This window comes from Anopheles ziemanni, chromosome 3 (genome assembly GCF_943734765.1).
Source record: "Anopheles ziemanni chromosome 3, idAnoZiCoDA_A2_x.2, whole genome shotgun sequence".
Taxonomy (NCBI): Eukaryota; Metazoa; Arthropoda; class Insecta; order Diptera; family Culicidae; genus Anopheles; species Anopheles ziemanni.
In genome coordinates this window covers 86271326-86297358 of record NC_080706.1, presented here as the reverse complement: position 1 = coordinate 86297358, position 26033 = coordinate 86271326, and the positions used below count along the sequence as shown (strand labels likewise).

The 26033-nt window shown below is 44.2% G+C and overlaps 3 protein-coding genes across 3 annotated transcripts in view; 1 reads left to right on the top strand and 2 right to left on the bottom strand.

Moving 5' to 3' along the window:
• Positions 1 to 4243, bottom strand: part of LOC131287561 (failed axon connections) — a 46712-nt gene extending 42469 nt beyond the window's left edge. Inside the window, exon 1 of the mRNA XM_058316618.1 lies at positions 3815 to 4243. Coding sequence (XP_058172601.1) covers positions 3815 to 4243 — 429 coding nt within the window. The remainder of the gene's footprint in view (positions 1 to 3814) is intronic.
• Positions 4244 to 9559: 5316 nt separating this feature from the next.
• Positions 9560 to 19502, bottom strand: LOC131285630 (sterol regulatory element-binding protein cleavage-activating protein). Its single transcript, XM_058314489.1, has 8 exons — positions 18723 to 19502; positions 15214 to 15561; positions 14966 to 15140; positions 11676 to 14393; positions 11118 to 11286; positions 10688 to 11053; positions 10411 to 10617; positions 9560 to 10022 (listed from the first exon to the last, which is right to left on the bottom strand). Exons 1-8 carry the CDS (start codon positions 19154 to 19156, stop codon positions 9841 to 9843), a joined length of 4599 nt encoding a protein of 1532 aa, XP_058170472.1. The 5' UTR covers positions 19157 to 19502; the 3' UTR covers positions 9560 to 9840.
• A 2408-nt stretch (positions 19503 to 21910) lies between these two features.
• LOC131288651 (golgin subfamily A member 2) lies at positions 21911 to 26002 on the top strand. The gene is made up of 4 exons (XM_058317803.1): positions 21911 to 21955; positions 22199 to 23806; positions 24356 to 24595; positions 24674 to 26002. The coding sequence occupies exons 1-4, from the start codon at positions 21914 to 21916 to the stop codon at positions 25811 to 25813; spliced, it is 3030 nt and encodes a 1009-aa protein (XP_058173786.1). The 5' UTR covers positions 21911 to 21913; the 3' UTR covers positions 25814 to 26002.
• The last annotated feature ends 31 nt before the right edge of the window (positions 26003 to 26033 follow it).

Here is a 26033-nt window from a genome sequence, read left to right as displayed (position 1 = left end):
GGGCTAAGCCAGCGGGAAGAATAGGACCAGACCGTCCTCCTCATCATTCCGCACTTGCTCTACCCGTTGAGAGACGTCTCGCCGAAAGGTACCGTTAGCGAGGAAAAAGCTAAACCGCACACGCTGGTGCGTGCGAAAAGGGAAAAACGGATGAAGGAAGGAAAAAAAAAACAATCGTTTTGGCCCCGAGACACACAACGCACACATTTTTCCCGTTTTTATGCTTCCTTCTCTAGGCCAACTCTCATCGCACTCGAAATCGAACAGTCCGCAGCTAAACGATGCACGATGAAAATCGTCTCGACGTCGGCCACCGGGGGCACCGATATTGGGCGCATGATTACATTTTCCTCGCCCAGTTGTTTCTTTTTGTGTGTGCCTCGTATCTTCGGCCTTTTCCTCGGGCCTTTGTGACGGCAGGCTTTCCCTTTTTCACGCTCTGATAATACGACGAGCAAACACACCCGGACGAGCACGGCGGATGCGCGCATCACGTTCGTATCGCGGTGAATTATTAACGCGGGCGTGGAACAACATCCCACCGGAATGCAAAAGGTAACGGCCGGTGAAATTGCTTTGTGCCGATCGACGATTGATCTCTCCCCCGGCCCAGGCAAAGGAGGATGAGTTTTCGGAGCAAGGCGCGGATGTGCAGAGGCGGTGAGACAGAGAGGATGGAAATGATCGAAAAACAAATGCGTGGTACGATGATGTTGCACATGTTGGGCCGCGCGGCACGTGGTATGAAAAGTGAAAACTTTAGAAGACGATTGTAGCTCGATTGTTTTTAAAGAGGGTCGAAGAAAAAAAATGTGATACCTTCCGCTGTAAATTATTGGATAGGTTGCGTGTGATATTGTAGGTAATATCCGAACATGTACTATTTTAGAAATAATTTGTTTGGTTGCAACTCATTTTTCGCATCTATCATATGTAAAGCAAGAGCAAGTGTAGGGTTAATAAAAAAAAGAAACATTTAGTTGCATGGTAAAATACTAAATTAGTACAACGTTGTTACAGAATGCACTTTCATATCAACTTAAGACCGTTTATTTCTGTCTTGAGACTGTTGGGACTTATTTTAATTATACTGATGTGTTGAATAATAGGACTATCATTTCATGAGTTTACCCATTTTCATTAATTCTAATGATTGATATACCAAATAAGTTTGATAATCGTTTCTGTTTGATACGTGGATTTCAAAAGTATTGTTTTCAAATTTCAAATTAAATGGATTATAAAATTTACGAAGAAATGCTATTATTCGAAGTTCGAATGTTGTTATCATACATAAGTTTTGAGAAGATAAAAGAAACTAAACATATGAGCACTATTTGAACGAGCACGAATTAAACAGCAGGATTTTAACAGTTTTTTTTTTAATTTTTAACAGTAATTTACGCTTGATAAAAAGATATATCCATTGAAAGTTTAAATATTCCGACAAAAAGTTTAGCAATTACGAAAAAGAAGACGAGAAACTACATACAAATACACTGAATGAGATTCGTTGGGATATTGAAGAGATAAAAAAAATACTCGAAGCTTATTGTAGCGAAGCAGCTAAAAAGTTGATAAATATCCAAACACTTTATAACAAAAAATGCGAGGAGCAGAGTTATTGAAGAGGTCAAAACTATGATCGGAAAATGAAAATGATTATAATGGTGAAACATTTTACAAATGTTGAATTATTGGCATTTCTTACAGAAACATTTCGGATCAAACCGCTGCTTTTTTCGCACATCTGTTTGGTAGGCAAAGGACGCCAAGCAAATGTTCAAATATCTAAGTGGATTTATCAAAGTCCGGGCCCAAGCCTCGCAATCTGCTCGAAAATTCCAGTGCCGCAGGTCAGGGAAGGCGAGCCATTTAAACGCTGGCCCACACAGATGTGTCGGTTGATGGTGGATCGTTAAACTACCAACAACAAAAAGCACGGAAACGGGCAGAATATAGGAGAAGATCGATATGCAGCGATGATGGTTGGACCGTTAAAGCCCGCAGAAAGTATGCTCCACACCCAAAACCCGACCGAACCGTTTGTCAGCCACTTGGTCATGGAGATGACCGATAGTGGTGACGATGGGAGCGAGTGAAGGGGTGACTCCAAAGGGTGGAGAGTATCGACGGGAAGCACACGACACAAAGAACGATCGGATGGTGCTTTGGCGGCCGGTCTTTCTACACACACACATACACTGGTGTTCGCAGGGATTGAACTCAACGCAACACACAATCGAACATGGAGAAGTCTGGAGGAGAAGCAACATTTTCCTCCAACCAACAACCCATCCACCCACCATCGAGAAACTCGACACAGCATCCCTCAACGGGACGCCGCGCCCAATCCAACGAGAACAACCGAGCGAGAACCCCGGAACGCGATCGGTAGCAGCATGAAACGAAACCCGCGTGCCCCGCGACATGTTGCGATGCTCTCTTCTCCCTCTGGTCTGCAAGCCATCGTCCGCCGTGTTTCATCATGTTTGAGCGGCTATCGTACCAACACCATCACACCAGCCCATGATTCGCTGGTGATGGCGAAACATCCCTACCGGAACCTGCTGTTGTATGCTCTCGCGTCGAACAAGGAGCCAATCATCTCGGGTCGGTTCCTGGCACCCGGTCACACACACCAGCACACAGCAGTCGCGCGCAGGGGCAATATTCTTCGATGCCACAGCTTCCCGGCTGAAACCGAAGGAGAGCCCACATCCAGTGTTGTACCTTTGGGGTGGGAAATTCTACCAGTCTGAATCCTAAAATACTAAACTTTGAAGTAATTCAATTTAAAGGGGAAAATAAGGCGAGTTCCGGCAAAACAATCCTTGCTCGCTTGTTTCATTTTTTACTTCTCGCTCGTACTTCGCTCAAGCTTAATTGTTTCCTTGCTGGTTTTAGATTCCAGTTCGATTTTCCTACATTACAATTTCTACTTTTAAGACCTTCTTCTTCCTCTGCTAGGATTTACACCAGTGCGGCTATCCAATCTTGCCCCCTGGGGCTTTTTAGACCTTTGAATAGTGTATCGTTTTACTTTTACTTCATGGGACGGTATACAATTTGAGTACATCAATTGAAAAGAGAAAAAGGACTCTTTTCCGACAACCCGATTTGGTACATCACTGACCACAACCCTCGCCGACAACCGGTCTGTGGTTGCAAAAAAAAAGGATCTGCGGTCGGGTGCTGCCGGTGTGGCGCGGGTTTCATCTTCGGAGTTGCAATGCGCGCTGCAAACCAATACTAACGCAGCAGCTGCGGGCGGGCGTGCGTGATGCACACTTGCACAGAAACTGTGCCATCTACGTCCTGCTAACCGCCTCCGTCTCGCGCCTTCTTCCACCTTGCGGTGTGGTGCAGACCGTGGCGGGACGAGGCGTACCGAATGGATTGGACGCCACGGAATAGAGGATGTTTGAGCTTGAGCAGAGATTTTCTCCACCAAAACGTGGGGTCGGATCCGAGCAATAAATCTCCCGCCGACTCGCAAGCAAAAGCAAGTCTGTCAAAAATGCGATTCCAGTCGGGTTTCTCCGGTCTTTTTTCCTTCCTTCCGCTTAACTATGGTCAAGCGAGACGAGAAAAAGTTTAAAGAGCCGCTCCCGGTCACAAAGGTCGAATGCGTCCACCGCACACGTTTATACACCAGATTTGATAACTACCAATTACACTGATTACCAATCGTTGGTTCTCTTTGGCCGCCGAGAAAAAATAGAAAACTAGCTAACGAAATCGAAACAAAAAGTTTAACGATAACTGGGTGCATGCCCCGTTCCTCCTTCAGCAACCTCCACAGTTGACTTACCTCGTACTTCAGTCCGGCCAGGCGCAACCAGGTCTCCACCTTCAGGCAGAAGGGCGAAATCGAGGGCAGCATCGGCGTGCGGGTGAACTGGTACAGATACACCACATCCTTCTCGAAGTTCACTTTGTGCACCGTCGGTTTCACTTCCTTTTCCTTCTTAGCCGGTGCGGTCGCCTCGGAACTGGTCGCTCCGTCACCCCCGCCTTCACCACCGGCCGCCGCGTTCTCTCCACCCGCGGTCGGTTTTTCCTCCGCTTTCTTATCGGCGTCACCGCCGGCCGCGCCAGCATCTCCTCCCGCGGCTGCCGGCTTATCGGTGGCGGCCGGGGCCTCGGTGGTGCTGGCGACCGCCGCTGCCGCCGGTTGCTCTACCTTCTTCTCCTCCTCGCTGACGGCCGCAACGGGCTTGTTTTCGACTTCGGTGGCCATTCTATTGGTTTCGTAAGTTTTGATTTGCTTCGAAAAAAATAAGCGACTGATTTCACACACGGCAAATGCAATGCACACTCTTGCTTTCTTTTTTCTCGACCCTAGCTACAGGCCGGCAGGCTACCCGAATAAAAAAAGCTCACTGTGGGCACTTTGACGATAAAGAAAGTGTGCGGGGCTATCGCTAGGCACACGTTTCACGCACGCACTTCAGGGGGGTGTTTGAGAACACGCTCGGGGACGAAAAAGCACGGTAGGAAAAATATATTCCGCCTGTTGGCTGAAGAAATTCCTGCAAGAGAAAGAAAAATGTCGTCAAAGATAAGTCAACAGCTTAATCATAAATTGAATTTTTGGTTCACGAGACGAGTTTGCTTTTTTTGTAATTATCGCACTACTATTTTTATAAAATGTTCCACTTTTTTCCACTTAATTAATAAAAAAGCGTTCAATCTAATCCTTTGCCGTACAAAATGGGGTGACGAATTGCAGCCTTTTAATCACAGCACTGGCGGGGATTTTGCTACCGCCCGAACAGGCACCGTGAAAAAAAAGGCGGGTGGAACTATTCCCTATATCACGAATGTCGAATCCGACACGACAGAGATTTTTCTCCAAGAGAAAAGCGCAGCTCTTCTGGCGCGTGCGGAACAAAGATTGAAAAAGCGCGACCGTTCCTTTTTTCCTTTAAGCGCACTAACACAAACGCACGCACACATGTGCACCCTCTCCTGGATGGACACATCGGTTCGTCTGCTTCTCAATGAACAAAATTCCTTTCCAGGGCACGCAGGGCGCAAAGCAGCGGGAGGATAGCAAGGGATAGGGTTCCTTGATAGTTGAACTCGTTTCGACCTGTGTTTGCACAAAATGCTTGATTTCTTCGGTACACCAATATATTCGTTGTTCTGTTTTCCTTCCTTTATCTCCTTAAATTCGGAAAACTGTACTTCGCTTTCTATATCAGGCACACACACAACACACGCGTGCACGAAAAAAGCCTCAAGAAGAGTGCTATGATTGAATGGGATCATGTTCAAATTTTATGCGCGCTTCTAATTAGCTTGCACTGTTCGCTTACAAATGTTATTCGCACTGTGCCGTCCCAGGCGATCAAACAATGCACGATCCTACGGGAATATTTCTGTTCCTTTGTCACTAGTATGATTGATTCAAATAAACGGGAAACTCTTTCCAACGGTAGCTAAACCATCAAATCCTTCCGCCGACTGCAAGAAGAAAAGCAAGCGCGCGCGTCGCTTGCATCGGTACACTTTTGTAACACCAGGACTGGTATGGCAGCACACGCAAGGCTACTGAAAGGAGCAAAATCCACCAACGGAAAACTGCTGCCCGATGTGAATTCGTAGGCAAGAGGCTAAAAGCCTGAAAACTATCACACTGGAAATGATTTATTCAACTACACCACCTTCTTTCTCTGCTGCGACCGAAGCTGCTTCGAACTTGCTACTATGAAATCGCTGATGCTACTGCTGCTGCGAAACGCGAGTGCTGCTGCTGATGCTGCTGCCGTTGCCAACGGAATACAAAGACTGCGATCGAGTGCGATGGAAAAACTCCGCACACTCGTGTCTGCCGCCGTAGTGTGCAGCAAAGGTGGAGAAAATCGGTACGAGATAGAACGGGCGTTAAAAAGGGATGGCCAACAACGACGCTTTTCAGCGTCACTTTTATTAAAACATAATCCAATCGCACACGTACAATGCACACACACTCATGTACCATCTCGGATGGTCTGCCGGTGTAGTGGTAGGGGCGGTGGTGTCGTCGTGTGCGTATAACGCGACACGATGCGAGGGTAAACGAAACGTAAAGCTGTTTCGAGAAAATCAGCCAATTTAAAGAGAATATTGTTCACGTTATTGAAAGAATATTCAACGACGTTAATCAGTGCAGTAAAATAAAAAGTAAATCCAAATAAAAACTACCAATTCGTAGCGTTTCAGCTTATGGATTTTCCAACTACCGATTGCTTAAGGCACCCGTCCTGCTCGCTCCCGTTGCCTAGCAACGCGTAGGGCGCGGCATACCGCGACCGTGTTGCCAGTTTATCATTTTGATCGGAAAACTCTAATAATTGTTCAAATTATTGAAATTTATAACGACCGTTACGACCGGAAATTTATAACGACATTCAAAATATTTTTGCGTTTTTCCCTTTTATTGTCAATTTCCAAGATCCAACGATAACTTTAACATAATTAAAAGGAAAACACGTAAGAAATGGAGTAAGAATTTCTTCTTCTTGGCGTTACGACCTTGTGGATCATGTCTAGCCGTTAAAGGCTTATGAGACTTTTACCCTATGTTAAAAGAACGTAAGAAATAGAGTAAAAAATTCTTCTTCTTGGCGCAACGACCTAGAGTGGGAAAATAGTCACATTCATATCCAATGAAAATGACTACGGGGAGTAAAAAAAAACACTAGATGGCGCTTGATGAACTTGATAACTAGAAATTAAAAAAGTTATTTATTTGCTTTAGCAAATCCAAGCAGCTCTCTACCAACAATCCCAAGTAATCGCTTATTTTTTCAACCCAAAAAGTTCACAAACACCAAACATTAAAAATGTTGCATGTAAAAGGAATAGTGCAAGAACGTGAAAAATAAATCATAACAATAAATTTACGAACAATCAATTAATAGATTCAGCATAATAGTTACTTTGCATGGGCGTTGGTTTTCCTGTAGTTGAACCCCATCGATGACATTTTTCCTAACTCCTAATGAGGGTAGCATCACATTTTCTCATGCATGATGAAGTGATTAATTAAATTAACTTCAATCATTTCAACTGCTACGAAGGTCGTGGTTGCAGTTATGGAAGTATTATGCCGGTGCTAACCAAATCACAATAGTTCCTAACGAGTTTGAAACTCAAACCCTTTCCCAAGCCCTCATTTTAATGGAGTGAACCATTTCCGAGGATAAATGCTTACTAAAGTTTTTTTGCTTTTGCTCAGATTCCTACATTCCTAACCGAAATGAATAAGTGACCAAAATAAGTTTCTAAAAATAAAGAAATTACTCATTTCCTCGATGTGTTGCAAAATACAGCAATAATCTAACTACAACATCCAATACAAAACGTGATAAAATATTGTTATTGTTTATCAATTCAAGTCAGCAAATTTGCCTTTGCCTATCTCATCAATTCATTACACAATTTGAAAGGTTTCGAGACCCTTACTGGTGGATACCATATTATTAATTGCACGTGAAAGAATGTACTCGATCCAAACTGCACTTAGGAATGCATAAAATGCAAATACAATTCGTGTATGAGCTTATAGTAGTATCTGTCCCTTTCTGGTTTAGTGTTTGCGTCGATAATTTGCTAGAAAAATCATCAATATAGACAAAAAAATGTATATGACTAATAAAAATCATCGAAAGACTGATTATTCTATTATTGATCATTATTGATATCGCATTACTTAATAAATTAATAAAAAAAAATTTTTTTCTTGGGGTGGTTTAAACCAATAATTATAATTATCAATTAAGCCGAAAACCATGGAAAGGAGCAATGTTTTTTTAAGTTTACCACGTGATGTGCGAAGAAACGACGAGTTCGATGAGAAACTACATACTATGAAAACATTCCATTATATTAACCCCGTCCCGATTGAAATCGTAGACCTTAGTAATTAACCTTTCCGGCATTGGGTCACCGTTCCGCTCGGTCAGCATATTGTGTTTTTGAATTTGATGTTAAATTCCTAGGTTAAAAAAAGGCTATTTTAGCGATCGAAAATATTAAATTATTATACTATAGTTAAACAGCTAGGCAAAAACTTTGCACGCTATCGCAAGCCATGAGCAAAACCGGTTAATCGTTTCCCATAGCTTTAATTATTTTTTCTCCTTATGAAAGCGGCATTTGATAAGGACTAATAGAGTAAAAGATTAGGGGTTATTAAATTACGGAAGCGAAAAAAAGAAAAAAGCAACTCAATAAAAAACACTTCACGCGTCTCATTCCAGCAATATAACCCAGGAATATTTTCATCTAGAAGGTTTGTGTCATCATTACAATCATGACCAATTATTTAAACTCTATTAAAGATAATCACACAATCGAATTGTTCAATGTATTCTTTTATTCTCTCATATTAGAACATTGCCATTTTTTCAACTATAGTTGTTTATTCTGCATGTCCTTTTTTCAAACGTATATGTTCGTTGGTGTTTGGTTGTGTTAGCCTTTAACAGCATCTGCGGTTACGTGTCAGTGATTTGTGTTTGGGTTAGTTACGCGTCTACACAGATCTACTACTTAATACGAGGCGTTTTAATAATTTAATGAAAATAGTGCTAATCTCTCGTTTGTATCGCGCGTGTTTGGTTTGTTTGTTTTTGTCGTACCGATCGCTAGTTCACATTTTTTTTAATTAGTTGTTCAAGTGTGCCCATATTTGCATGAACTTTAGTTTTATTGCTTTTCCATACATGTATATCAAACAGTTTCGATCCTCACGTTCATTCCGATTGACACACCCGTCACAACCGTTGGACACTCTTTCGCGACATTCTTTCAAACATAAATAGTTGCTTTGAGCATGATCACTGAGAAAATGAGACAGTTGCCAACGCGTCGCAGCGCATGTGCATGTGCCCACCTTTAGCCATATTTTGTAGTTGATTTTTAATGATTCCAGTTAGGATTGCGCTGTTCCATGATATTCCATGCATGTGCGAGGAACGCGCCGGTGTCAGAAGGCATCTTATTTTATCACGATCTTGTTACAATGTTTTTTTGTTTTGCTTTGATTTGGTTTAGTATCAGTTAGCGATAGGCTGGTGCACGCGCAAAAACCTATTGTACGACACGGCGTGTCATAAGGGATCGTTCGAGCAATGCAATTGGAATCACGATTGTTCGTCGATTGTGTGGGATGGATAGCTCTTACATGCTTTATGGGTGCTTGTGCTCAAAAATATCCTTACATGTATAACCTTACAATCTACACTTAAATAATTGAAACCACATAGGAAATCAGAATATCAGGTGATACACTTAAAGCGTGGGTGTTTGAGCTGTTTGAATAGTTCGAATTTAAAATAAACACAAAAAAGGGCGTTGCTTTGGAACGGTTTGAAAAGCTGCACTCCTACCCCTTCCGATATTGATCCCACAGGGAAGGATATTTGATGTCTTAAATAGGTATCGATAAGTTAACACTGTATTACAAGCTTTCAAACGAGGACACTCAAGAAGGTGCCCAACTATATCGAGCGTTCAATTTAATTATTCTCACTTGGACTGAGTAAACACGTAGAACACGAAACACAGCAAAACCGACCACGGTAAAGATATATCTGGGCAAACTTAGCTTGTCGTACGGATATAAAACATTAACGCAACACACGGAAATCTGCAGGATTTAGGCTTGAAAAGGAACATAGGTTTGTTTAGAGAGCCGCACACGGAATTTGCTCGCATTGAGAAGTGTTGCCCCGCATGTTTTCTCTTCTTTCCAATAAGCTTCCTTAGGAAGGTGGTCAAAAATTGTGCCCTAAACGAAGCTATCAGTTGATGAATTGGATCGACAGCTTTGCTGAGGCGGGTAAATTAGTCGCATTTATCAGCCGCAACGAGTGGAAACCGCACAACACGCATCTGGTTGCCGTAGTCGCATATCACCGAACCGCACGCCGGCAGCATGATCTTTGGACAAAGCTGCATATTGGAGCAGTCCAGCTTGACCTCTCGGGCAACCTCGCCGCTTCGGGCATCCCATACGACTAGTGCCCCTGTGGAGAAATAAATCAAACATTATTTTAGTCAAAAAGTAAAAAAAGTCATCTTGCTATTTTTTACATGTTGCCTTGAATGGCTTTGACTATTGATTATTCTTAATGCATTAGAATACCCTAACTCTGTAACTTATTGTATACTATCTATTTGTGATAATTATAACATTTTTTGAATTGTTGAGATTTTTAACAGACTGAACGATGATTCGAATCTTTTAGTTACTCATTTGCGATTTCAAACGTGAAAAATGAGTTATTAGTCGCCACAGAGATTTGAATCCTAAACAGAATTGTATAGAACAAATGTAAACATTTTCATTATATTTGCTGGGAATTTTTTTAAATCGAAAATAAAGATACTCCTCGATAATCCTAGGTTTTTTACCTGGCTTTCCGGTGACAAGCAGGGAAGGCGTGAGCATGACCAGCGCCGAGTACGCATGGCTCACGGTGATGGTGTTGAGTGGATGGCCTTGGAATCGATCCCACACACGTATCCGCTCGTCCAATCCCAGCGATATTACATAACTGGGTGAACCGGCCAGCGCCACGATCGAATCGTCGTGGGCCTGTATTTTGTACATACAAGCACCTGAAAATGGTGTAGCAAACAAAACGCGATAAGGAACAGAGAAACATCTTCGCAATATGTTCACTCGTACCTGTGGTCAGGTCCCAAACGCATAGCAATCCGTCCTGCGAGCCGGATCCGGCCATCCCCGACTGCCAGTGGTCGATGAATAGGCACGTTATCGGTCCGCAGTGAGAGTGCAGCGTGTACAGTAGCTGGTGATTGTCTACACGGAACACCTTCAGCGTATGATCCTGACTCCCGGTCATCACGGTGTTCCCGGCTACCTCCAGGCACGTTACTGGCTGCTGATGTCCCTGCTGCTGAAACTCCAGTATACACCGCAGCTCTTCCGAGTCTGCGGTTCCGTGTTGCTGATAACTCCCAGCAGTCCCGCTAGGCGTCATGGCTGCTTGAAAAGAGCTTAAACTTCCAGCGGATCCTGTTCGCATGTGAGCTGTTGATGCATCAAACAGATAGTCGTTAGTTTTCTCTCTCATCAGCTCAACCACTTTACATACTTCTCCGATATGCCGAAGTGAAGCCCCAGTCGATCTGCCTTCCCTGGGTGTACGTTTCAAGGCGGAAGAAGTCGATTCGACCGCTCAGCCGGGCCGCTATAACGCGATCGCCGGTCAGTTTGATGTTGGTCACACCGTTGTTGTGTGAATTTTCTGCCTCGTAGATGCACTGTGTATGAAACAAGTAATGAATGAAAATGTTAATGCCACGGTAAAATAAATTCATGCCCTGAATGTGTCGAAATGTTGTTTCTAAATGATAACTAAGGATTTAAATTTTGTATCTTTCCATCATTTGAAGATTAAATGTCTTGCGGTCCCTGACTGAAATAGGAACCTGACCGAACGAACAGGTCCTTCGGTTTTTAACAGTGCAAAATGTATTGTAAACCTTAACTTTGGAAAAATATCTAGTGAATTTATTACATCGTCTTCATCAGAATTTCGAGGAAAACTATAATAGTACGGATTGCCCGCCTTTTTTTCTAAAACAACACACGACATGCCCATTTTGCTTGATCAAATTGTTAACACATACATATATGGCATAAGACTTACCTTAAAATTACCGCTACTTCCTTCCCAAAATTCTAATCGACCGTCTGCACACCCGATCACGATGAGATTGTCTAGAAAGTCTAAACACCATATAGGCGATACTTGATGCTGCTGATGCTGTTGTTGTTGTAGTTGTTGATTGGGACTCGGAGGTCCGGGTGGTCGTGGACATTCGTTCGATAGCACTGTTGGTCGTGCTTTCCAATGATTGTTCTGTTCCGAGGAGCCCGTGGCAGCTGTTGTCCCTGGCAAATGCGATCCATTCGGTGCGAAACGATTTCGGAGATCACTACCACCGGTGCTTACCGGGGTGGTATCGTTACTCAAGGATCGTTGCACCGCCGGGCATGGTGTGAAGAAACGTTCATACTGTGCCTGAAAGTCGAATAGTTTGGAATCGGAAACTACTTTTCCATCAGCGGAAGTTTCTTTAGTGTTGGAGAAATTGAAGTGAAGTTTCTTCTTCAGCTTAAAGGATGCCCCGATGGGTGGCGAACTGGTGGTCGATGCTGTAGTGGTGTCCGTGGTGGCGAGGAATGCTTCCTGCATGCCTGTAATCGAATTGGCCTCATCGTTACGCAAAAGCACACCGGACGGAACTGTTGTGTCGGAGGGGGAGGGTGGTAGCGTCTGTGGCGATGCGGTGCTGCCCCGTCGTTGTTGCATCTCAAAGTACCGCCAGCGGTCAATTTCCGCCATCTGCTCCCCATTGGTTACATCCCAGATTTTGACCTGTCCCTGGAGGCACGAGCTAGCGATCATGTTGCCGTCGGTGACCAAACACTCAATTCGGTGCGCGTGGCCGTTTACCTGAATCGGGACGCCTTCCAGCAGACACTGTTCCGGTCTGCTGGCGTCCGTTTCGCTGTCGCTCTCGTGCCAGCTAGCCCTCCATTCAGCGTAGTTGCGCGTACAGACGCACCGATACAGCACGATCATCGTGTACGTTAGGACGAATGTGCTCACGGCAAGCAACATGCAGGTGAGCAGAATTTCCATCGGTGTTTTCGGGTAAAACGGTGCGTTTCCGATCGGTACGGGTGATCCATCGCCCGTATCGGCATCGTTAAAGTCTAGCGGATCCAATGCGACCGCGAGTGCCTTCCACTGGAAGTGGTGCGGCGCCTTCTCGTCAACATTACGCAACTGCAGAGCCGTCTGCGGGCTTACGGCGTGAGATAGTTTAATCGGTGGCAGTATGGTCACGTACCGTCCACTGAGGGACACATTGTACTGCTTCAGTATCGACGACCAGTGGAAGTTGGACAGCTGATACACCGTCTCGTAGTCGGGATGTTTAAGCCGATTTAACTGTTCCGTCACGTTCAGGGCCGGAGTGGCCCCACCCCCGACTTGCAATCCATCGGGAAGCTTTTGGAAGTTCAAACGATCCATGTCCAATGCACTCACTGATTCGGAGCTTACCTCATGCGGTTCGTGGCTACCGGGCGAAAGTTCAAACCGAGAAACAGTATTATCTAGCCCCACGGAAGATATATCGCCGTACGCCGTCATGTTCTTGTCAATCACGAACAGTTCCTCGATGAGACCCGCGTTGTAGATAATGTTCGAGATCCACAGCACCATCCAAATCATGAAACCTCGCTGAAAGAATCTCGTCCGCGCCCAAAAGTTGACGATGCGCAAACGTTTCGGGATTTTGGCGTCCTTCCCACTACCTGTACCTCCGCTGAGGCTTGCCGCGCTCTTCTGATGTCCCGTCGCTTGATCCAACCCCGTCAGCTTCGGGTGCGACCGGGACCGGTTGATCGAACCGACGGCCCCGTTTCGGGTCTCTAGCGTTGAACCGGATACCGTGACGTTTCCTGCGCCACGTCGAAACTCGCTATTAAAGTACAGCATCTTGGGCAAACGTCGTACTTCGGTACTGTACTCGACTCGCTTGATGTCCAATGCCAACACGGTTGCAAAGAAAAGCATCTGCAGTAAGAAGTCTGACACGAGCCCGACCATGGCGAATATGCAGAACTCCTGTATTACTGGCACGAACGTCGCCAAACCGCCGGTCAGGATCGTGATCTCCGTGAGAAGATTCTTCGTGATCGACCAACCCTCGCGGCTCAATCCCTGCGCCACCCGTATTTTCACGTCGAGATTGTTGTCCGTCGTGAGGATACTCTTGGTGATAACGAGCACGTTCTCTAATCCCACCAGAATGACCAGATACGGATATACGCCTTTCGATTGAAAGCTGATAGTTAGCCCGAAGAAGAAACACAACCCCAGCGACATCAGCAAGCTGCCAAGGACGGTCAGTACGGCGCAGGACGCTAGCATCAGCCGTGATCGGATCGCTTCTATTTTGCGCACCGAAAAGTATACGTAGATGAAAAGCAACACGAATGCGACACACTGCGGCAAAACCTCTTTCCAGTTGAACTCGCCCGGATAGAAAATATACATGATTGACTGCTGTCCCATGGGCTGCTCTTTGGCGCTCGTCTCCGTTACAGCCTCGCCATCGCCATCCGTCCCATCTTCCGGCTCGACTACGTTCTTCTGATGCAGCGGATACGCCCGTACCAGTTTCGACCGTAACGACTCGATGTAGGCCGGGTTATTCTCACGCAGAATCAACGTGACCGCGTACTGAATGATCCGTGGTCGCGTTCGCATTGGATATCGTTTAACACCGGTGTCCCGTAGTGGAATACCAAATAACATTTCCGCGTTGGATACCTTGGACTTTTGTAAGTTCTGTGAAAGATACAAATAAACTATATAAATGAAAGTACTGGTTGTTACGAATTATAAAATTCCGACTTTTGTTTGGCACATAGAAGTAAGATTGTTTCTGAAGATACCAGTTAATCTTATCAGTGTATTTTTTTTTAACAAACAAATAAGATTCCGTTAAAATAAAAGACTTTTAGCACATAAAAAAGAATAATACAACAATGTTGTATCACACATTTAGCTCTAAGTGACGAGGAAAATTGTCATGATAGGCATGAAATTACAAGCACAAATTAAAAAGGAATGAAACTAACACCAAATTTAAGTTGGCCAATTTGGCTAAATTTTTGGCAAATAATGATGATTATAATTAATAATGATTCAATATAAACAATTGTCTATTGACCTGACCACAAATTACATTTGTATGACTTTTCATGCTTGTTCGATGTTTAAACGGAACCCTTGCCATGGCTTGTTTAGAACATAACATTGTATGCAATATGTTGCATTATTTGCAAATCGATTTCTATAATCTACAAGGATCTCAATTCAGAACTTGAATTTTGCATTTTGTATTTAAATATACGTACATGGTTAACGAAGATTGTATTCAAAAGGTTGCTATCCTTGTTAAAGTTTTGCATATTTTGCTGCCAAAGGTTGGCCGGAGAGAGCAGCAAGCAGTTGTACTCGGGAAACAACGCCTGCTGGGATGAACGTTTCACATTTTCCACGTGCAGACAAAGGTGGCCTAGGGTTACTTTGCTGAAAAAAGGAAGAACATTCATTGAACATTAGTTCCTGTATCAAGCGTAAAGTAAGCTAAACCATAAGCTACCTTTTATCCTCGTGGTTGCGGATGATCTCAACCAGCTTGAACACCTCATACAGCGGGCCACGGAACGCATCGGTCAGCAGCAGATCATCCTCCCAGGGCACGACACTTGTACGCATGATTACTTGCTGCACGTACAGCAGCGGGTCTATTCGGGCCCAGGGGAACGGTGTCTCCATGCTGATGTTGTAGATGTTAAACATGTTCCCACCGGAAAAGCTGAACGGATTGTAGAACTCGCTCGAGAGGTTCGCGTTGGTGAGGTGAAGGTTTTCGCTGATGCTTTCCGTGTGCGGAAAAATAACTTTGGTCGGTATCGTTCCCGGGAGAGGAATATTCAGCAGTGGGTAGCTAGAAAAGACGGGCAACACAAACATATAGAGTGCGATTCTATGTTGTGCCGAAAACATGGACACAAAAGCATTTAAAAAAGTGAAAAATATTTTTAATATTTCTTGTAGCTTCAATTGTAGGTTCAATTTTGATTCAACCTTTAATTTATTTTCTTGTTTATTTAGGTTGAACTCCACATGATGTTTACATGGTTTGCCACCTATGGTCAGCTCTAACCCACCGATGATTGAAATAGCTCATCAACTGTTATCTCTAAAGCAACTGGTATTGAAATAGCTCATTGACAGTTGCCTCTAACGCATCTCATTTTGTCTCCAACTCATCTGACTATGTCTATAACGCAGGCAACCCACTCAAGCCGAAAAATAAGGAAAAACCAAAGTAATTATGGTTATGATACATTGTAAGACTCCAAGAACAATAAACATTATCATGTTGGTATGCTTCAAAGCTATTCTTATGTATTTTTGAACAATTTTGCGTTTAATTTTTATACGTGCCTGCGTACGTATCAACTATGCATTGTGAAATATTGAAAATAATAATGTTTATTGTTCTTGGAATCTTACAATGTATCATAACCACAATTACTTTGGTTTTTCCTTATTTTTATCCTTTCCTCCGTTAGAGGCATAGTCAGATGAGTTAGAGACAAAATGAGATGCGTTAGAGACAACTGTCAATGAGCTATTTCAATACCAGTTGCTTTAGAGACAACAGTTGATGAACTATTTCAAAATAACGTGTGTTAGAGACAAAATCACTCGCTTTCGAGGCAAAGTTGGCTGGCAAAGCCTGTATTGTTATCTCGTGGTTCCAGACGCTGAACCAAATAAATAAACAGAATAATTTATTTCCATACGAAATATTTTTACTAGAAGTGTTGTATCTTCTCAAAATGAACTGTACAATCGTCGTGACCGGTGAGTATAGACATTGTGATAATTAACATTCTCATGCAAAACGCTTCAATCTTTGATGTGTGAAACATGGAATGCCAAAGGCATTTAAATTACTTTATCCTCAAAAAATATGAAACAAAATAAATTTAATTTTGGTGATGCTGTGACTGCACATTAGGAGCTAACAGTAAGTCTGCTTCTGTGACGTCGAATAAGAAATGCAAATCACGCTGAAAATATAAATTTTGTGTGTGTCTCTATCCAACGCTTTGACGTAACACCGGCAACTGAATCATCACCGTGGTCAAAAGGAAGATACAACATTGTAAAGGGTGACATACGATAAGATGTGGCAGGTAAAGTTTCCTTTGAGAAAACGAAGGAAAAAGATAAAGCTTATCTTGGCCATTTTTCGAATATTGATACGCTTAAGCTCTAGCTGCAAATATCGCTGAGGGTGTGTAAGTGTGTACTCGATCATGGTCATGGTCAAGCGAAAGATTTTAGCATCAATTTGCCAGATGAGTTGGGCATGATAACGATAAATGGAAAACCTTCCAAAGACTGGAATGAAAACGTTTTGAATCATCCACGATGATGTTGTTAGCATCATCTCGAGTCAGCGAGCACGTGTTTCAAAGGCTATGTTATATATAGTGCTGCAAGTACTAAAGTTTGCTTTCAAACCCAACTCCAAAACAAGCGTTATCAGCAAGCAAGGTTCAACCGGTTTGAGAGCGATTGGACTGAATGAAGCTACTCCCGGGAAACCATATTCTAATCTAATCTGCACTGATTAAAAATAATTTTGGCTCAATATTTGAGCTATTATAGCGCTTATGTTTCGAACTGAATATTTTGCTCGGCCATCGGCAAGTGCATAGAGTATTTGTTTATAACGTTAAAATGGTAGGAAATTAAATGGTAGGAAGATTCCTTGTCCAATTCATCAAACATAATTTCCAAACCCTGTGAAATGACAAACTTTGTTTGAGTAAATGGTCATATTCGCATCCATCATATAATGTCACCCATTTCGGCTTTGCCGTCGGGATGACCATTAAAGAAATTATGCAAATATAATCACCCCCCCGCAATGGGCACACCTTTTTTCGTCCAAGCTTTCCTTCTGCGTAAAGAAAATCGCAGGTGCAACGACGCGTGTGCAATTTGCATCTTTCGAATGTCAGCGCGTTTGACGTGTGCAATCAAAGCGTAAATATAATAAATGGAAACGGCAGGGTGCTTGTGTCAGTTCCACGCGGCCAGTCCGACCAACGAAACAAACAGCAGTGATACCGACTGGGTGTATGTTTCTGATAAGAGACCAGCTGCGATAGAGAGCTGCTGGTGGAAACTGGGAATCACGACTGCAAGACACCTATAAAGTTCATATTACATTGCAGGATGGTTTCAATCCTCCCTAAGAACGACAAACAAATAACAGTCTTCCTAACAGAAATCCATGGTGGGATTAATTTGGAAAATATCGTTGGGCTTGTAGCATACGGCAAATCATTGTAAAGATGTGTGGTTCAACAACCACATGAATTTTGTATCCAACTCTTTCAGAATCAAAAGAAGAAAAACCTGGGCTGTTTTGAAAGGAACCACCGAAAATATAAAATAAATTTTCTTCATATGAAAGAAATTATTTGCGATAAAATTTAAAGAGATAGAATACAGAACAGATACAAATAAATCTGCATTTGAACACAACAATGGTATCGAATTTGAGATGATTTACTAGCATAACAAATAAAACGGTAATGGACAAATCAACCAACAAAAATTGAAATCAATTTTCTCTATTCTACCATTGTTCCATAAGGTTCAAACATCGTTACCCTTAAAAAAATAAGATAATGTTCGTATCAATTTGTGATTTTAAGGCAAAAATTTTAAGTGTGTGGATCTCACTCGTCTCTTTAGCATAATACGGTAATCTTGTAGTTTCGCAACAGCATATAGTTTTTATTTCATTAGTCACAACGTAATCAAAAATAAAAAAACTTCGATAAATTCTGTTCTTAGTGATTAGAAGTTTTCTCCAATGCGCGAGTTTCCCAGAAGAGGTTTGTCGACCCCTGATCTAGGGAATACATAGTTTAAACAAACTCGTTTATAACGCAAATTAACATTCGACCGGCAACCAACAAGCAACAAATTGTAAATCGAATGGTAGAAATAAACATTTCAGGTTCTTCGTTCTCCTCCGATTCACCAACCCACCCTAGCCGCCTCAATTGCACTTACCAGCAAAAGATGATGATGGCAAGAGCAATGCTGGTGGCGGTCGTGGGATAGCTGGACAGAAATAGTCCATGTTTGTAGTACATTTGCGATACGCGGGACGGTAACGTGGTGGAGGCGCTCCGGCGATCGGACTGTTTCGCACCGGCCCGCCCACCAGTTCCGGCGGCCACCGATGCCCCTCCAACAGACGACCGTGGTGGCTTTTGGGAGCCCACCATCAGCGCCGGATGCTGCTGCGAAAAACCACCGGACATGGTGGATACTTTCGGTGATGACAGTGAATTCAGCGGTTGCGATCTTCGCACCGGTTGCTGTGATGTGCTTGCCGTTGGTGTTGATGCCGACGGATGCTGGTGGTGGTAGTGGTTGTGATTGTTGTGCTGCTGCTCCGGCGTAGAGGGAAACAACGACTCGACACTGGCCGATGCCGTCATGCTGATCGCGGGGTAGGTAGATATACTACACCTCCGCCGAATTTCACACGCTTTGTTTACACTTGAAATGCGATAAAAATATAATCACGAAACTTGTTTTCTTTTTTTCACTTCACTCTCTTTATATAGCTCACACCGCAACACTGTGTTGACCGTTGCTGTTGTAACGGGTAGAATCACTGTTAGCACCAACGCTGGGACCACCCCGTTCGTCTATCGTCAGCCACTCCATGCACAGCACACATTCGGCCTGATAAAACTTCTTGCGCGATCTTCTTCCGGTCGGCATTATCCCAACGGTTTACTAGCAGGCGCACCGATTGCAATAATGCATGCAAGTATTTCGAACTACACACACCACACCGGTCGGACGGAGCGCTCTACGGCGACAAAACAAGTTGCGCAATTTGGCCGTTGTTGGTTCTGATTCCGATCACTATTATTTACCGCCCACTTTGGTCACATAGACACTTAATCCTTGTACATGCTCGAATACCTTAATTGGGCTACAATGGTGGTACAAAGGAGAGGCCAACAATCCTGAAGACGCCCTTATTATCGTGGTACGACCGAACCGTCGAGGAAACTTATTTCGATACACTTTGTCGAGCTGCGATGTGAGGCTGAGTAACTGTGTGCATGAAACCGATCTTCCAATGCAGGATAAACCAATCAATTCAACATTGCACGCAATGCATAAGCCTACGGAGGGCTTCGCTACATCCGTTTACGGTACTGCGTCACTAACATAGAATTTTCACAGGCTGCTGCGTTCGATGCTGCGATTGCACTATCTGATGCAGCGCGTTGTTTTTACGCCATCCCCTCACCATGACTCGCGGTAAAATGGCGCACTACACTACCGCCGGCATCCGCGGTGCGTTGCGTTCATTCAACTTCTTGCTGGCCAGCTGACTATCGCTTGCAGAGAACGAGAGCAAAAAAAGAGGGCAATATAAAATTACATAATTTCACTTCACATACACGCGGTGTGCAGCGATCCAACTGCGGAACGCTCGTCGTGTCTTGAGGGGGGGCTTGGTAAAACTTACTCAAAGTTGCCTCTTGAGGCGGATTGTGATGGTTGGTCTCAATATACCGTCGCAGTTACGATGACAGGGATTTCTCCTCGTGGAGTGCGACGTGGTACAAGCCGTCGGAAACTCGTTATCATCGCCAATATTAAACACGGTCAGTGAACCAGGTGTCCTGCCAGATGGACGGTGATTCACGCAAAGACCCTCGGCTATTCGGGGCACTATTTGCGTTCTTTTCCTTTTATCCGGGGAATCATCCGGGCACAGAGTTTAAAGCTCAATCGTACACATTGCATCATCCACACAAACGGTCGCACAAGCACAAAGGTTGTAATCGGAAACCGTTTGCCTACGGGAGGAAGGCGATACTAAGTTTTACTAGAGTACAGACGATGCACGGTGGATGGTACGTTCCGGCTTTTCATTTGCTCCCGTTTTCTGCACAGTATACCGGACCAGGCGGCCAACATCTACGTACACTTTGCGAGGAACTTCTTTCTCGTGTGTTTTTATGAGCCATCCAGTTTAGTGTTGGCAGAAGATTCGAAGATTCGATCCCTAGACGGATTCTAAAGATTCGAATCCCATTTGACGGATTCTAAAGATTCGAATCCCATCTGAAAGATTCTAAAGATTTGATTGGATTACTAAACTGTTTGAATCGACTCACAATGATTTGAGTCGAATTAGTCACATAACGAGTCGATCTAGAGACAATATAATTGATTTCAGTTCACTCAAATCGAACGCTGGGTAGAATGTCCTATGGACATAGATTGAGTTTTATGCGCGATTCGCAAGTTAGGCTCTAGAAAAATTCCTGGAACCTATTTTTTTACAAACAAATATAGTAGAATGTCCATTATCCGAGTTGTTCTACCCAACCAAACCCATTTCATCAGGACCAGACCATTTTTACCGGATTCTGAATCGGATTCTGAGGATACAGATTTGGATCAACAATTTCCAGACCGACATTGATTTGTTTACATGATGATGATGATGATGATGATTCTCACCGCTTACCCCTACATAGGTTCGAGAGGGATGAAAGTATCTTGCGATATTAAATATAACCCGGTTGACAAAAATTCAAATTTTTTGCAGCTGTCATGTAGTACCAGCAAGTTTTTCCATGGCAGATTGCTGGGAGTCTTGCTGGAACTACATAGTACCAGCAACAATGTCAATTTCTGTCAACCGGGAAATCATCAAACGAGAGGGGGCATTGGGGCAATACTCTCCAGAACAATCGCATCCAACTCTGCTCCATGCACATTCACGGATTTGAAGATCCGGATCTAAGAATGGATTTGAATCGAAAGACTCGAATCCCTGTAGGGATTCAGTTTCCCCATCACTAGTTTTTATGAGCCATCCAGTTTTGACAGTCTGTTGGCAACAGTGTTGCCAGCGCGAGTATCATTTACCCAAGGTAAAGCAACTGTTGAGACCAACATTGCATCAGATTTTATGGTTTTACTTTGTTTGTGAATTGAAGCGCTCTTAAAATTCTAATTTTGTTGATCCACCATTATGAGTTTACCCAACTGTTGTTTGCTGTTGGAATCGAATTAATTCCTTGTCTATCATCGAGTGTTTTGGTATCACAAATGAGCCCATCCAAGATGGCGCTATGCTTTCTGTCACACCGCTCTATCTGAGCCAACCTTGAAGTTTTGGTTCGCAAGTAACCTTTCTGTTGTTGTTCGAGGTTAACATGGCAGACAAGGCAGAGAAAATTGCTGCTGCTAGAAAAAAGGTAAACACATCGTTTAGGGCACTAGTTTGCTAGTGAAAACTGTTTCCGAAGCATAACACCGCCTTGTTGAAATCGGTATACATGCGGGGGCTAGAATTCTACGTCGTGGTGTTGAGATACAATAGTTTTCTCGGCTGACACGTACTTGTCGTGTGTTCTCTGACAGAATGGCAACAAACGCAAACAGCCTGACACGTCATCTACCCATTAGATTACTTTATTGTTCCGTTGGTTTCGTTGCAGCTAAAACAGTACCAAGCTCGGCACAAGGATCGTGAGCATGAAGGGAATCATACGGCCGAGCTGTTCAGTGAATCTTACACTCCCGACGTTACAGGCCCGGTTGACACCACATCACAGTCCTTATCGCCACCACCTTCGTCTGAGTGTTCTGCGACGGTGGAACAAACGTCCGCACCGGCACAACCTACCGTGAATTCCAACAGTGTTATCGAACCAAGCACGGCACGACACGATGACTTCAATAGCAATTACTTCTCCTCCGCCATATTCGACACACAAAAACCACAAACAGACGGGCGGTCGATCGTTTCCATTTCAAACTATTTTGCCAACGAAAGCAATCCATTCTCGGACACGCGCTTCCCAGCCGGAGGCTCCGATTTTTTCGGGCACATAGAACCACAGCCGGCACCATCCGAGCCACCAGTGCCAATTGCGCAACCGGTGCTGGAACCCCGGCATGTCGAACCACCAGTTGATGTGAATGTGTTTAACATAAACAAAATTTCGGAAGAGATTGGAAATTTAATCGCCAACGCGAATGCCGACCTCGGACCGCAGAATACAATCCTGGAGCTGGAATCGGAGAAGGCCGATTTGGGTCGGCAGCTGAACGCAGAAAAGCTGGAAAATGATGAATTACGGCTCCGGCTACGTAACCATCAGTCGTTGGTGGACGAGCTGAAGATTGAGATCGAAAAGCTGCGGCTGGAGAACAAAACTCGCGTCACGGTCGAACTGGGTCCGCTGCAGGAACAGCTGCAAATGCAAATCCAAGCCGTCGGCGTGTTGGTCGGCGAGAAAGCCGAACTAACGGCATCGCTGGCCAAGTCCCAGTCGCTGGTGATGGAGCGGGCGGCCGAAAACGAGGATCTGCAAGATCGTCTGAAGGAAACGAACGCGCTAGTGCAAAAACTAGAACACGAGTTGGCCGACTCAAAAAGCCACGGTCAGCGGTATGAACAGCTGGAGCAAACGATCACCTCCCAGGTCGGCGAATATCAGCGGGAAGCCGATCGCTTCCGGAAGCTTTACGAGGATTTGCAGGAAGACCTGGCCGAGCTACGGCAGAAGCTAACGGTACGCAACGAAGAGTATCAAACGGTGCAGCAAGCACTCGAGCAGACGCGTTCCGAGCTCGGGCTGGCAAGGGTGCGCATTGATCAGCTGACCACGGACGATGGGCAGGATTACAACGCAAAGATCGAATCACTCACGCAGCAAACCCTCATCAAGGCCCAACAAATCAAGGACCTTCAAGAGGTTGTGAAGCAGATCGGTGCCGAGCGCGACCAGAGTAACCAGCAATACCAAAACTATGTGTTACATCTGAATAAGGAAATCGGTAACCTAGCGGAGAAGATTCAGGAGCTGACGGACGAGAACAATCGGCTGGCAAAGAGCGAAGAGTCGGCAGTACGGTTCGCGAACGAGCTAGAGCGTCAGATACAGCAGCAAATGCTCAAACAGCAGACTGTTCAGCAGGAAGCTACAGGAACACCTATAACAGGGACAGCAACTAGAGAGGAGCAAGAAAACACCAAGCGAGAACTAGAGGCGCTTCAAAAAAGGTGCACCGAGCTGGAACATGAGAACGAGTATTTGAAGGTAGGCGTTTTTATTAACCTCCAGTTTTCGTTGACCTCGCACCGACATGCTACACTGTTTGGAATTATTTGTCAATACACTATAGTTAGCCATTTTTTCGTCACAATATTCACATCAATATGACGGCACTAGAAAGGTCATCGTACTAAGTATCAAGTAAAAATTATCCAGGGATTACTAAACACAACAATATCGAACTAAGAGAGCAAACGGTTGGCCCTGGCATTTTATCGTTTCACCATCGTTTCGTCTATCCCTAGGTATTTTTTCTCATACCTAAAAGAAAAACCTTTCCAGTTCTGTCAAATTTATATAAATATTGGTACGCAAAGATGAAAAATAATATTTAAATATACTGCAAACATTTCTCACGCAACCCTGTATATAAAATGTAATGCTTGACCTAATATCTTATGTTGTTGAATATTGTTCGATATTGTTCAACACAACAATTATTATAAAAACAATAACATTTATTTCGTCAAACATAGTGATCGAATCTTTTGCATTGCTTGTGCAATTAAAAATGTACATTCTTCTTTTCTGTAGACTCAGGATGCTTCACAACAGAAAGAACAGGAAACCGATTTCGAAGCTAAACTAAATCAGTATGAAGAGCAAATAGCGACCTTACAGCTAACGGTGGATCGTCTTCAGCTGGACAAACCTGACGTGGCGAAGCTGTTGGCGGAAATTGAAAGCGGAAAGGTGGGTGCATCCCGTGCCGTCACGCAGAACCAGGAACTTAAGTCCCAGCTCGAAGAAATGCAACGTGCTTTCGTACAGATTGTAAGTTTGGGTATAAAATGATTATGATGGGAGAAAATAGAGTACGTGGATTTTAATCGATCTTGAAACTCTCCGTAGAGCAACGATAAACTAAACCTCACCGATAAGCTTCAAACGGAGCTGCATCTGGGCAAGGAAATGAAAGCAAACTATGGTAACCTGGAAGCGGAACTGGCGGCCATACGGGAGAAGCTACACTACAAGGACGAGGAAATGATTCGGTTGGCACACGAAAATACCGAACTAAACAAACAAATCTACCAGCAGAACCAAGAGATTGATCGTCTGCGCTACTACGAGTCCCGTTCGAACGATGCATCTACGTTGCAGCGGGAACTAGAAAGCCACAAGCGCACGGTAGAGGATCTCCAGCGGCAGTTACGAACAGTCGCCGATGAACAGAAGGTCACGGTAAATGGGGAGATATCGGAGCCGGCGGCTTGTGAGACCAGCAATCATCTTCAGCACGAAATTGAAACCCTTCGCCAGGAAAAGGAAGAATTGCTGAAGGCGTTGAATAGATTCCAGCAGGATAGAACCACCACGAACGGGCCCGAACCGAACGCCTTCGATCGCCAGTCATCGATCGTAAGCAGCATACCGACGATGGAAGCGATGGAAAAATTACAGCAACGCTTCAAACGAACCATGCTGGAGGTGGCCGAACTAACGGAGGAAAAGCAGCGACTCGAACATCTGGTGCTACAGTTGCAGGGTGAAACGGAAACCATCGGCGAATACATCACACTCTACCAGCAGCAGCGGAGGCTTCTGAAGCAAAAGGATATGGAACGGGATTTGCAGCTGCAGCAGCTGGCCGACGATCGGGAAATGATGAAGCTGAAGCTGAAGGAGCTTAACTATCTCGTCCATCGATTGGTGCTTGAACAGGGCGGTGGAACGGACGAACTCCGCTCACCGGCTGGTAGTGCACATATGGTACATTCGCCTGAAGGTCATCCCTTCGCAGGCAATCCTAGTCCCGCCGGTGGCACACCGAGTCCAAATGGTCCATTGGATGGTACGACAGCATCACAGCAGCACACAAACGGGGACGACTGTCACCACTCTCCCTTGTTACCAAAGGTGCAAATCAAAGCGAATGAAACGGCCGGTCGCATCCTTTCGCTTTTGACCGACATCAAGGAGGCCAATATTCCGTACGGTAGTGGCGTGCAACACTGCTCCTGTTGCTCGGGGCGCTTGGAAACGGTGTAGGCTTTTAGGTGCATTATGTCGTTTCCTACTCACATCCCCATCCCCAAATGCTGTGGTATAGTTTTTTGTGCGTTGTGTCTTTTTTCGCGAAAGGCATGTTTTATAACCTATGTTTCTTTTAAATCTAATCTAATTCCTGGTATAACGTTATTTGTACGATCGAAATATAGAACACGCCTAGCGATGAAATAAAAATGGAATATTAGTTCACTTTAATGAT